Source organism: Leptopilina boulardi, unplaced genomic scaffold (assembly GCF_019393585.1).
Source record: "Leptopilina boulardi isolate dan_hultmark-lab unplaced genomic scaffold, ZJU_Lbou_2.1 LbouV2_229, whole genome shotgun sequence".
Lineage (NCBI taxonomy): Eukaryota > Metazoa > Arthropoda > Insecta > Hymenoptera > Figitidae > Leptopilina > Leptopilina boulardi.
The window spans coordinates 681,843-695,383 of record NW_026137784.1 but is presented as its reverse complement, the minus strand read 5'-3'; the positions used below and the strand labels follow the sequence as shown (position 1 = coordinate 695,383).

Genomic DNA, 13,541 nt, shown 5'->3' with positions numbered 1-13,541 from the left:
GATGATGATAATAATAATAATCATTTTTTAGAGTCAACCCTGAAGACACCTTGAAAGTAAAGGCAAATTGGAACGATTGTAAATCTGACCTTGACAACGATGACAACAGAACTGGCTCATCACGCACTACCTTAACTATCAGTGAATCACTTAAATGACAATAAGTACGCAGGATGTTCTCCCGAGAGGAAAGAACCTCTTTAAATAGAGACTTTTTCGTATCAACTATATGTATACATAATCGAAACCAGTTTCATCTACAATTATAAATGCATATTTGATTATTCAGATTGAAATAATAATTCACACGATTCCCTTTTTTTTTAATATAAAATTATGATTTTTTTTTTTTTTAGAAGCGCAAAAGTATAGAATTTCTAAACAAGATTAGAGAAAATAAAAAATTATTAATTAATTATTAAACTGAAAAAAAATTTATTTGATTCCAATACTCGATTACTTGACTGTTATCAAATAAATATTTATTTGAACCAAATAAATATTTATTTGAACCAAATAATTTTTATTTGAATTAAACAAACTGTATTTGAACCAATAATTTCTGTATTTGAAATAAATACCATTTAATTGACTCAAATAATAATTATTTGATACAGATACATATTTATTTGATAATAATCGAGTATTTGAATCAAATAAATTTTTTTCAGTTTATTACTATTATTATTACTATTATTATTATTATTATTATTATTATTATTTTTTTTTTTTATTTTTTTTTTTTAAACAAATAGAAAATTTGGTTATAAGCAATTCTATTTAAAATTCTATTTCCGAAATTATATATCTCATATTAAATTAATTTGCAATCAAGATTATTAGGCTTAAATACTTAAAATTATAAAAATTAAAATTAATTATTACCAAACAAATAATGAAATTTACCTTAGCTGACAGTAGAAAACGCCCGATAGGATTCCTTCCTATTGAAGCACTTTACACACGAAAATAAAATATTTGAATCAATTTTTAAATTATTTAAATAAATATAAATTCAATTCAATTCTAAAAAATTAAAATCAATTTCACAATGTATCAAACAAAATTGCCTGTTTATATGAGATAAATAAAAATATTAATCACCTAAAATTGATATTTTTTGAAATTTTTGATATTTAAAAAAAATTAATTAATTAAAAAATTTTATTTTTTTATTAATTAAAAAAAATTATTTAATTGACGTTTACAAAATTAAAATATTATTAATAAAATTCGGTGAAAAAAATTCTGATTCAAATATTTTTCCTACTCGCGCACTGATTTTAAATTTTACGTTAAAAATTCACTATATTTAGGTTAATCAAATTTTTTTAAAAAATAATACAATTTATCTTTTTAAAAAAAAAAAAAAGCACTGACTCTAAACTTCAATGGTGGTGGTTTTTACTCTTCCTTTTAGAGGCACTACAAAAGAAAAAAAATTGAAAGAATTAAAAAAAAATTCTATCAAATAAAATTTAATTATAATATATAAGTTTTTTTTTTTATTTAGATAAATTCTAAATTTAAATTATTTACATAATTAATTAAATCAAATTTATAATTAAATCTATATTAAAATTATTAAACATATTCTCAACATAAATTAAAAACCGAGGAATAAATTTTAATTTAATTAATATTATTTAAATTTATTTAATAATTTCTTAATATTATTTTAAAATAATTTAATAATTTCTTAATATTATTTTAAATTAATTTAATAATTTCTTAATATTTTAGAAAAAAAATGATATTTTAGTGTGTAACAATAAATAATAAAAATTATTTTATTTTATTTAACATTCTATAAATATCTAATCATTTTGAAAGATTTGTTAAAATTCTATTTGACACAAAAATCTAACCTAGAATTTATTAATGTAATAAACTTTTTTTTTTTATCAAAAATATAAAATTATAGCAATTACGATTTAACTATATAAAAAACGATATTATATATATATCAAAAGTTGTAAAAGGCAGAAAAACATTTCTAATAATTAAAAATAATAGAAAATACATATTTCGCTTACCATAAATGTGAATTATCTCCTATTGTTTTCTATGAGATCCCGACTTCAGGCAATATTTAATCCTCGGAGATCCCTTTTTTAGGTTACGATCGAAATTCGAAAATATCGAACGTAACCTTACAAAAAGACCGAGTTCTAAATAGCCAAAGTTTCTTCATGGATATTCAATTAAATGTGCCAATTATCCAAGTGGAAAGCTGCGAAAATAAAAATTATGATTTATAGACAAACGACGCCATTTTGGCGAAAAAAAAACATTATAACACTTCTACTTCGTTGATTTTAATTAAACAAATCAATGCATAAAAATAACCTTAAATATTTAATATTTACACAAAAGTTGGGAAATATTTTCTAAAAACAAAAAACTTTCAATAATTTCACGAGAATTTGTCAATTTTTGCCAACTGTGCATGTGCAACAATAAACAAGGGGTGATTCACACATTTCACAATTAAGGGCTATTTTTTTGTCAAAATTATTATAATATACAATGTTTCTCAACTAAAATAACTGTCAGGATATAAAAATTAGTCAAATAGTAAAAATAATTTACCTTTTTCGATGGAAAAATGAGGAGAACGGGAAGAAACCGCCACAATGTGAAAATTTTTCAACGACAATGAACTAAGGGACGGCGATATGCTCTGATTGGTTGAAAACCTTAAGGCGAAATAGAAGATGATGTCTCATTGGCGGACAAATTTTTATTGTCCACTTCCGTTTGCGCGGAAAAATTGGACATTTTTTATAATTTGCGCAGGTTATTTGAAATTTGTGCCAACTTTAAGAAAATAAATATATCAAAACTTAAAAACATTGAAAATAAAATGTCAACAAAAATTGAAATAAATAACAATTTTCATTGAATTTATCAATAAAAGTAATTTTTTGATTAATTATGTTAGTTACACTTTTTTTGTTATGTTTTCAATGGGTTTTTCTTTTAATTAATGAATAAGAAAAGTGTGAAAATAGAGAAATTCGATTAAATTAATGTTTGATTCGTAAAAAAGCAAAGGTAACCTCAAAATTTGTTTATTTATTTTTACTATAATAGTTTCGAAAATATTTATTATTTATTTTTTTTTATCTAAAATTGAGAGTCAATTAATATAATTTCAAAATGTGTTTATTTTATTCAAATTTCATAAACATTTATCTAGTTTTAAAATATTTTGTTATAAAATGGACCGAATCTCACGTCGGAATTAATTATATTAATAATTTCTAATGAATAGAATAATTTTATTAATATTTTGTAAAAAATTCCTCTTTTTATATATAATTATAATTACTATGCGTTTTTGTTTTTTAATTAATTAATAGCTAGTTTTTTTCTCTCTTTTTATATTAATTATATTAATTTTTGTACTTTTTATTTTTAAGTTTACTATTTTTTTAGAATTTATTTATTTTTCAGAAAAAAAAGTTTTTTTTATTATTCTCAAAAGGAAAATGAAATTATTTAGGATAATATTTTATACACATTAATTTTCTTTTCGCTTATAATTAAAAATTAAAATATTTAAAATAAAAAAATGCTTTTTGCTTTTAGAAATTGCTTGAATTTACGTTCGAGTTGAACTTGGCAATAAAGACAGAATAAAAATGATTTTTTTTTTTTTTTTTTTTCTTTCAAATGAGAGCAGTTTTCTCCGCAGACCAGTTGAAGAGGAAAAGCTGAAATCGAGGAAGTGAGCGCACAATGTCAGCTTTATAAACGCGTCGTCTCTCAACGCACAATACCGCTTGCGCGAGATTACGACTTTGAATTACGAGTACTTTCTTTAAAAGCAAGCGCGCACGTGTCAGAAAAAAAAATATATAATTTGAGAAAGTCCAACGCCTTGAAAAGAACATGTTGATGTCAGATTAACTAATTTAAAGTCGAGGCGGAAACACCCTTCAATGTCAAAAATGAAAAAAAAAAAAAAAAAAAGAAAAAAATTACCTCTCTTTCCAGAAACGCTCTTCTTATTTAAGAAAGTTCCGATTTTTTTTTTCATTTTATAGTTAAAAATTTTTTTATTTTCTAAATTTAATTTCATTTTTTTTATTTCTATTTCATTTTTCTTTTTTGATAATTTAATATAATAAAAAAAAAAATTATTAAATTATTAAGGAAAATTCAATACAAATATTGAAACAAATTTTAAGATAATTTTTTTTATTAATTACTGCATACATTAAAAAAAAAAAATTTGCAAACATCCGCGAAACAGACACACTTAAGTACTTACAAGTTTACGAACTAAACTTATAAAATATAAATTTATCTAAATATCAGTCTTTTGCAATTAATATCATCTATGGGGAAATTTATTTTTAAAAAAAAGTTTTCTAAATTATTGCGATTTTTCCTTTTTTTTTTGAATAAAAATTGAGTGGAATTTACAAAATATTTCTGAGCGAAATAATTATACTATTGAAATTGTATAATTTAATTAGGAATCATTTTTCCAAAGAATTGATTTCAACATCCATTCTTGGTCCACGCTCTCGTCACATGAGGCTATCACTGGACCTTCTTTGTTATCACTCGACACCGTCAAACACATTCCTGATGATTTGTGAATCAATTTCCTGGTCTGAGAAATACAATAAGACATTTAATAAAATAGAAAAATAAAAAAATAAAACTAAATTTGGATTTTTTTAAATTTAATAAAATAAAGGAAAAAAAAACGAGAAAGTAGTTTTAATGTCAGTAATACAGAATATAAAAAGGAAATAAAGTAATTTTAAAATAATTACCTCCTCATTGTACTCCCACTTTTGTCTCTCGAGACCATTGCACATCATAATCTTTACTTTTGGTTTAATGTGTTGAGTATCTTTTTCAGGTGCATCCAAACAGACACTTTCATCTGTCATTATCACACCTTCTTTGGTCATCACAAACATTTGGACCAAATTTGGAGGATTTATACATGGAAGAATTATTACATTTCCCGCTGGATGATTATACGTTCCCTTACCCATTGGTCTCATTAAACAATTTTCCGATTGAACGTGTTGAATCTAAAAAAAAGGTACATTTTAAAAAATTTATTATATATTATTTCATTTTTATAAAAATTATTTCTCAATTTTTAAATCTAATATACCTTGCCAAAAAATCGATTTTTTTTTGGAAAAAAATGCTCGGGCCACACATTGTCCAAATACCATTCAAAATTTTTACATTTTAGGGCTTTTCTCATTTCCAATCGTGATCTCACTTGTTGCTTATCTTTCACTCTTTCAGCTTCTGTTTAAAAAAATTAAATTTCAATAAAATAGAAAAAAAAATGAATTTCATTTTTTTGAAATTATTAATTATTTTTCAACTCACGGGGATTAAATTTAAAATAAAAATCCGCCCACTCATCCATCCAAACGAGAGCAACACGCGCAAGATTTCCATAAAGAATTTCACCAACACCACCGGGAAATGTATACGGTGATGATTTTCTAAATAAATGACCAACATGAGAACATGGAGCAATTTCAATTGAACCTCCACATTGCCAAACACGAAATGACAATTCAAGATTTTCTCCACCCCAAATTTGCATTTGATCATCATAACTACCAAGGGCAAAAAAATAATTTTTATCCATTGAAAATAATCCACCAGCCATTGCTGGTGTTTTAAATGGTTCAACAATATTTTCACGACGTTCCTTTAAAACTTGACCACTCAATGTCAACCATCGAAAATGAAGATCCCAATTAAAAGCTCCCCAATGCAATTCAAATGATCTGAAAAATTCCAAAAAAAAAATTTTTTATTATCAATAATTTGGAAAAAATTTTTTAACGTCAATGATAAATTTATTGATTAGCAGTTTAATCTTTTAATTTATTTTGCAATAAAATGAAGAAATAAACTTCCTACTTGTTGTAATCGTAAAACAGATTAATCAGCCTGGCAAATTTGAAATTTAATCTTTTAATACAGTTTCATTTTATTATTATATAGCAAAGGTCAAAAAGACTTTAATTACATTTTAGTTGTGATTATTATTATTATTATTTATTCATTTACGAATAGAAAAACGAATACCAAAGTACAAAATTAAATTACAATATAATTAAAAAATATAACATAAGTGTTTTAAAAAATTATTGTTATTAAAATAAAAAAAAAATTACTTTAAATCTATAGATTTCATAAGACGGATATTAAAAGTTGGGGCAATTTTCAAGAGTCTCAAGCTTTGTGTCGTGATCTAAGGCCAAAGATCAATTGGTGACCGCAATGATCTCAAATCATTGTAAAATAAGCAAACTGTTCCGGTTCGTGTGCCATATGCAACCCCAAAACATGATATTAAATGACATCATTTTCAAAAGGTAAATAATAACGAAACATATTTCCGTATTTACATATTATAGTTAGAAATGAAAAAAATTAATTTTTATTTGTCTCGATTTAACAAGAAGAAAATATTAAATTGTAAAAAATTAAAAAAAAATAATAATTTACCTGACATAACTAAAAGTATCATCGTTAATGATATCTATCACTGGAGCAACAACTCTGGTTCTATTTTTCGAAATTGCTTCAAGTAGAGGTTCCAGCCATCCTGTTGATTAGTAAATTAATTAATTTTTAAAAATAAAAACAAACTCTTAAAATTATAACTAATCAATTATTAAATTCTTTATACGTTTAAGATATTAAAAAAAAAAATTGAATTTAAATATTTCAAAAGAATAAATAAATAGAAAATGAATTTTCATTAATATTGTGTATTTAAATAATCAGATCTCACCTACCAACCGTGCATTCGCAATGAGCATCCAAAAATGTGAGAACTTCTCCCTTTGCTGCATTAGCACCTAAAAGTCTCGCATTTATGAGTCCCACTCTTTTTACAGATCTCAAAACATAAGTTGGTACAGTTAAATTTTTCACATATTCATCCAATGGAGTCTTGAGAAATTCTGTTTTCAGATAAAAATTTACTGTTAACTCAAATAGAAAATAAAGTAGTGAAAAAGTAAATAAATTAAAATTTAAAAAATAAAGAATAAAAAATACTTAAATAAATAAATAAAAATAAATAAAATAAACCCAAAAGAAAATTTAAAAAAATGTTCATACCTCGATCACTATTATCATCAACTAAAATAATTTCCTCAAGCAATTGTCTTGGAGATCTGTTAATAACACTATGAACCGTTCGTAAAAGTGTGCTCCAAGCTTCATTATGAAAAACTATAATAATTGAAGTTTTTGGCAAACCATCAATATTTGCATAACGTGATATACACCTAAAATAAAAATAATTATAATAAATAAAATAATGTAACCAATTTATTTTTACTCAACATAAAAAAAAAACAAATAAGAAAATAAGAAAAATTAATTAACAAACCTTTTTTTCCTAACGTCAGGCAACGATCTATTCAAAGGAATTCGATCGCTTGCCATTAAATTAAATCTATTTATTTGAAAAAGTTGTTGCATCACATAAAAATCTTTTGAAGGAATCAAAACTGGATCTCCATCTCTTCCCTCAAATGGTCGGGGATTAAACATATTTTTATTAATTAGATCTAAACAAAATATAAACAATCAATTATCATTTGCAAAAGTGTAAAATAAAAATTTTCAAATTTTTAACACTTTTAATTAAAACTTAAAAAAATATTCAATGACAAATGAAAACAAATTTTTTTGTATTAAATTAATTTTTTTTTTACAAAATTATACCTTTTGTAATATTGGGACTTTTTAAAGGATCGACCGAATCGCCAATATAATGACCAACCACAACGTGAATTCCTCTTCGATCTATGTAATCTTTCCCTCTGTCTGATGATCTATAAACATTAATTAAAATTATTTTTTTAAATCTATTTTTATACACTTGATTGAATTAATAATTTTAATGTCGATAAATAAATTATATATTATAAATATCAAATGAAAATAAATTGAAAAATAATTCAATAAACTAACCGAAATGCATTAAAATTGCCATCGTTTTGAATTCCAATTTTTGACCAAATAAAAATTAAACCAACGACAAATATTGTAAACAATACAATCAGTCTAATTCGACATATTTTTCTCACTATTGGCCACATCATTGCTCAAGAAATAATCTTCTAATCATTTAATTCAAAAATCACTGTATAAAGATCCAAACGAAAATCATTTGACAAAATAAATAAATTCCAAAACTCAATGTTTATTGAAATTTTATCAAATACATTTTATTATCTTCACGTTTTTCTTTTATTTTCACTATTATTCGATGTCATCATTGAATTGTCAACAATATTTTATTTTGAAAATCTGTACTGAAAATAATAACACAATTTATTATTTATAATTTTTTTTTTTTAATTTATGTTAATTTACACTCAAAAAAAAATATATTTATTTCTTAAATAAATTTTATTTAATTTTTCTTTTTTTAGTTAAAAACAAAAAAAAATTTACTTGTACCATAAGAAATTATTTTAAATAAATAGTTTATTTATTAAGAATATTATAAAAAAATTTTTTTTTGCTTAAATTATATTTGATTGAAATAAAAAAATTTCTCGTATAGATGAATGTTTTATTCTACATCCTTATAATTTGAAAAGACAACATAAATGTGCACTTTGAGAAAATTAACATTTTGTAAAACCTACCCACGCACAATAATTGTACATAATTTGTTATATAATGAGCACTTGTGTGAAACTCTTCATGTTAAGAACTTGAGACATTCTTTGTTCTTAATTCAACGCTACAATGATTAATTTAATTCATTGAGAAATTGTTTTTTTCTAGAGAGCAATTTCCCATAGTTAATTACATATATATGGCTTTAACACTCAACATTCATTCAATAATATTATTTTAAAAATATATTTATTTATTATATTATTATTTAATAATTATTAATATTAATTTTTAAATCATCAATTAACTAATTAAAAAATTTTAATTTATATTCTTTAAAAATTATAGAAAAAATGATAAAGAATAATAGATTAAATATAAAAATAAAATATAATCATTTAAATATTAAAATATAAAACAAAATTAAATAAAAAATAATTTTAGGAAAATTTTTACAATACTAATAATTACTATTATTTATTGTAATTGTTTTTATTATTCTTAATGAAAATTATCATTAATTTTGATCATTGTAAATATTCTTTTTTTTCGTATTGATAACTATTAATTAAAAAATAAATAAAATATTAAAAATAAAAATTAATTAAAAATTAAATAAAATATTAAAAATAAAAATTAAATAAAAATTAAATAAAAATTAAATAAAATATTAAAAATAAAAATTAAATAAAAAATAATTTTTTGAAAAGAAGTACTCGGTAATAATAAAAATTTGATTATAGTCTCTCACCTGGATTCATTCTGATAAAAATTCACAATTCTATGAATGAAATATTCTGTATATAGACGAAATGTTCCTCAACAATAAATTCCCTTTCACCTGGGCGTTTGCTTTTCAATATAGTAATAGTTATGCCTCTCAAGAATCCTTTTGATGCAGTTTTTAAACGAAATGTTTAGTATAAAAAAAATATATATTATATGAAATAAAATTCACCGATTATGAGATAACAAAAATCACTTTGAATTTGTTTATAGTTGTATGTCTTAGAATAATATTCCACGAAGTCATTGAACTATATAATATGATGATAAATGATCTTCACAAGAATTGTAGATCATTTCAGGGAATCACCATATCGACATGATATATATATATACATATATAGATCAATGATCGACGCAACAAATTGTAATATCAAGCCTTCGTCTTCTATGGTCTGGTTAACTCGGACTGAAATGGCTGCGGCTCAACTCTTCATCCAACTTTTGTAATTTGATGACGTCATCACGTTCAGGTCTCAAGGTGGAGGAGATGGAACATTGACTAACAGGTCGAAAACCACTTTTATTCTCTCGTCAATATAACAACAGGTGTAGAAGTCGTCCTTTTCAACAGAAATGCAAGGTGAAAAGAAATTTTTTTTTTTTTTCAAGGCACAAATTAGTTACATAGAAAAATTATATTATTACAAATAATTATTTATTTTTAATTAATTAATGTATTATTAATAATAATAATAATAATAATAATAATAATAATGATTAATAAATAATAATTAAGAAAAATAATTAAAATTCAATTGTAAGGCAATTAATTTTTTTTATAAAAAAGATAAAAATAAAATTTATTTCTCCTTTGTAAACTTTTTTAAGTTTTTCAAATATATTATTCACCATCAATTTCTTATTTTTTAAAAAGTTAAAATATTAAATTAAAAAAAAATTTTAATTGACCATAAAAAAAATTATTTATTAAGTTGTTTTAAAATTTAAATAATAATTTTATTCAGTAGTTTATTTTTATTTTATTAACTGATGGTTTCTTTTTTATGAAAACAAATAAACTTTTCTTAATTAAATATATATATATTTTTTTTCAATTTTCCTATATTCACAAACATTTTTCGAATTGAAGCAGAAAAAATTACACTAGATACATCTATTACACACATACACTCTTAATTATTTTAATTTTCTTCCATTCAATTAACGATATTTAAAAAATATTTTATATCAACTATAATAATTACAATTATAATAATAGCATTAAAAACTTAATACTTACATTATTTTTTTTTCAATGAAATTTCATTTTAATAAAATTGAATTTTTTTTTCATTTAACTGTAAATTAAAGTAAACAAAAAAAAAATGAGTATTTTCAAAAATATCGAATCATTAACAAGGAATTGATTAAACTTTTTTTTTTCTTTTTCGTATACTTAACTGCCAGCAGCACCAATGCTATTTGCAAAATTACTTTTCACAATCTACTATTTCAAATTCGAAAATTAATTTTAAAAAAAGGAAGATTTATATACGATTCAATCCTGCCGAAGGACCAAGAAGAGATGCATTACAATTAGCGCCTTCCGGTGCTTGTTTTATAGAGAATAAGGAACCAAATAAAACATGTTGAATAACTGGAAATTTGGCCAAGACCTGAAAATAAAAAAAGTAAATAAAAAAAACAAATGAAAAAATAAATATTAATGAAACCTGAAAATATTAGAAACAAAATTAAAATTATTTATTAAGTAATAAATTCATAATAAAGTAATAATAATAATAAAAAATAAATTTACCTCAGCTTTATACATTCTTATAAGACCACTATTTACTTTTGACCATGACGATACTGCGCTAACGTTCCAAAGTTGATTAGAATGTTCAGCAAATGGTCCAGTTTTCACTTTACAAATATAATCAATACATCCAAGAAACATATATTGTTTTCCATAATTTTCCACTACTCCATGATCAACGAAATGTTGTGGCTCAATTCGTGGATGACCATTTAATTGTGCACTTCCCCAAATAAAGGGAACAAATTGATAATCATCGAGACTCCAAACACCATGACTTCCAGCCGGTTCCATTTTATAAATTAACTGCAGTCTTCGAACAATTTCTAAATACCTATTCAAAAAAAAAATGAATTTTAATTTAATTTATAAAATAATCTTTATATTTTATGAAATTTGAAGAACTTATTAAATTTTTTCAATAAAAATACCTGTTGAATATTTTAAGTGCAACTGTTACTTTATCATGCTCTTTAAAAGCTCCAATTTTAAACATACAACACAAAAACATAATAAATGCCATTTCATGACCAGTTCCATAATCAATACGCGTTGGATTTCCAAAACCTTCAAGTAAATATTCAACTATTTCAGGAATTGCTTTGTATATTTCTTCTGGCAATACTTCTTTTAATTCATCAATCGAGGACTGTAAAATAAATTTTTTTAAATTCATCAATTAAATATTATAAATATTTTTCCAACATTAAAAAAAAGAAAACAATGACAAATTTTTATAATTAATTAATTTTTTAATTTCACTTATTTTTATTATTCAACTTAATATTAAATAATATATTACAAAAAATTTAGTTTATCTTTAAAAATAATAATAAATTTATTTTATTTAAAAATATTTACCTCTTGTATTTTACTGTGCCAAGTACGAAACGCTTGATTTCCAAAACGTTGAGGCTGATCAATTGGCGGAATCTCAGTTATCCAATCATCGAATTTATTCAACATTTTCATGACTTTATCAACGATTAATGATGTTTCCGTTTGTGCATTAATACTTTTTCCTTGAATAGATTCATTAATTGCGAGAATAAAACCCAAATATTCCTGTAAAATTGTTAAATATTGTTAAAAAAAAAAAAAAAAATTTTTAATATATAAAATTCAAAAATTTTGTTTAACAATTATATACATACAAAATAAGCCTCGGATTTTTGCCAAACGATCATATCATTTGGATTTTTTATCCCTTTTATTGGCACAATAAATTCGTGATCCGCTATTTGGAAACAAATAAGAATTTCAAAAAATTGACAAATTAAAACAATATGTATGTAATAAAAAAAACAATTAACAAAGAAAACAAAAAAATAATAGAATCCAAAAGAAATTCGACTTAAATTAGTATATTGTTTAAAAAAAATGAAATTAACAAATAAAAAAACAATTCCTAACCTCAAAAGTTTTTCTATAAAATAAATTCTTATTACTCACGTGATAGTTTAAATTCTTTTTGTTGACAATTTGTTGTCGACATGTTTATAGAATAATTTTCCACTTTGTTCGCCTTAAAAAAACTCTATATATAGTAAAATATTGCAATTTTACAATGAAAATAATTAAAAAATGTTTTTTGTCACTTTACAACCAAATCTTGGAATTATTTTAACACTGAATGAATTAACTGATTATAAATAAAACGCACATGTAGAAAAATAAATGGAATAATAATTTAATTCAGTAAAATCCTTTTAAATGAGTTATAACCTCAAAATTCTTCAGAATTAAGTTTTTTATTTGCAACTTCACTGTATTCAATCAGTTTTAATCGTATTAATAGTTTTTAATTTAATGCCATAATATGACTAGAGAGTAAAATGAAAGCAAAAATTCTTTAATAGAATTTCTTCGATCAAAAGTTTCTCAAAATTTATATTATTGTAGAACTTACAAATCAAAAACTACATTGTTTGACATTTTTGACGTTTGTCACATGATCAAAAATTCGAATACGCAGATAGCTTCGCGCAGTATATTCAAATAATACGCTCATTGGTTGCTGTTCCCCGGGCAAATATGAAATTGACCAATATGAGAGATAGTTGACACCGGGAATCCCATGCGGAGAAACTATGAACCATATTATCAATTATTGCCGGGAAAATTTGAATTTAAAAAATTTACACCTATTTTTTTTCTCTCGAAATTTGTAAAAATAATTTAAAAAACTATAAAATAAAATAGTAATTAGATAAAATATGTCAATTTATCGAAAACTAATAATCAATAATAAATTTTTGTTTTCTAATTTTGTTCAACTATTAAAATAATTAATTATTGAAATAATTATAAATATATTATTAATTATAAAAAAATAAATGCAGTT

General features: G+C 22.6%; 2 protein-coding genes and 1 long non-coding RNA gene across 6 annotated transcripts; 1 reads left to right on the top strand and 2 right to left on the bottom strand.

Moving 5' to 3' along the window:
- The first annotated feature begins 2,847 nt into the window (after positions 1-2,847).
- On the top strand, positions 2,848-7,886 carry LOC127279968 (uncharacterized). Of its 3 annotated transcripts, none has more exons than XR_007842758.1 (5): positions 2,848-3,057; positions 3,595-3,733; positions 4,883-5,071; positions 6,190-6,377; positions 7,771-7,886. It is a non-coding gene; the product is annotated as an uncharacterized LOC127279968 (long non-coding RNA). The 3 variants fall into 3 exon arrangements; XR_007842760.1 differs by lacking the exon at positions 7,771-7,886 and adding an exon at positions 6,465-6,571; XR_007842759.1 differs by lacking the exon at positions 3,595-3,733.
- LOC127279963 (polypeptide N-acetylgalactosaminyltransferase 13-like) lies at positions 4,184-10,046 on the bottom strand. Of its 2 annotated transcripts, none has more exons than XM_051302622.1 (11): positions 9,401-10,046; positions 7,993-8,336; positions 7,744-7,853; positions 7,406-7,586; positions 7,132-7,301; positions 6,804-6,971; positions 6,511-6,610; positions 5,374-5,783; positions 5,147-5,289; positions 4,794-5,060; positions 4,184-4,627 (listed from the first exon to the last, which is right to left on the bottom strand). In XM_051302622.1, exons 2-11 carry the CDS (start codon positions 8,121-8,123, stop codon positions 4,484-4,486), a joined length of 1,824 nt encoding a protein of 607 aa, XP_051158579.1. In that variant the 5' UTR covers positions 8,124-8,336; positions 9,401-10,046; the 3' UTR covers positions 4,184-4,483. The 2 variants fall into 2 exon arrangements, with proteins under 2 accessions (XP_051158579.1, XP_051158580.1); XM_051302623.1 differs by having other exon boundaries at positions 7,993-8,331.
- Positions 10,047-10,467: 421 nt separating this feature from the next.
- Positions 10,468-13,155, bottom strand: LOC127279964 (serine/threonine-protein phosphatase 2A activator). The gene is made up of 6 exons (XM_051302624.1): positions 12,650-13,155; positions 12,352-12,434; positions 12,059-12,262; positions 11,629-11,846; positions 11,198-11,531; positions 10,468-11,054 (listed from the first exon to the last, which is right to left on the bottom strand). The coding sequence occupies exons 1-6, from the start codon at positions 12,690-12,692 to the stop codon at positions 10,926-10,928; spliced, it is 1,011 nt and encodes a 336-aa protein (XP_051158581.1). The 5' UTR covers positions 12,693-13,155; the 3' UTR covers positions 10,468-10,925.
- Positions 13,156-13,541: the final 386 nt, after the last annotated feature.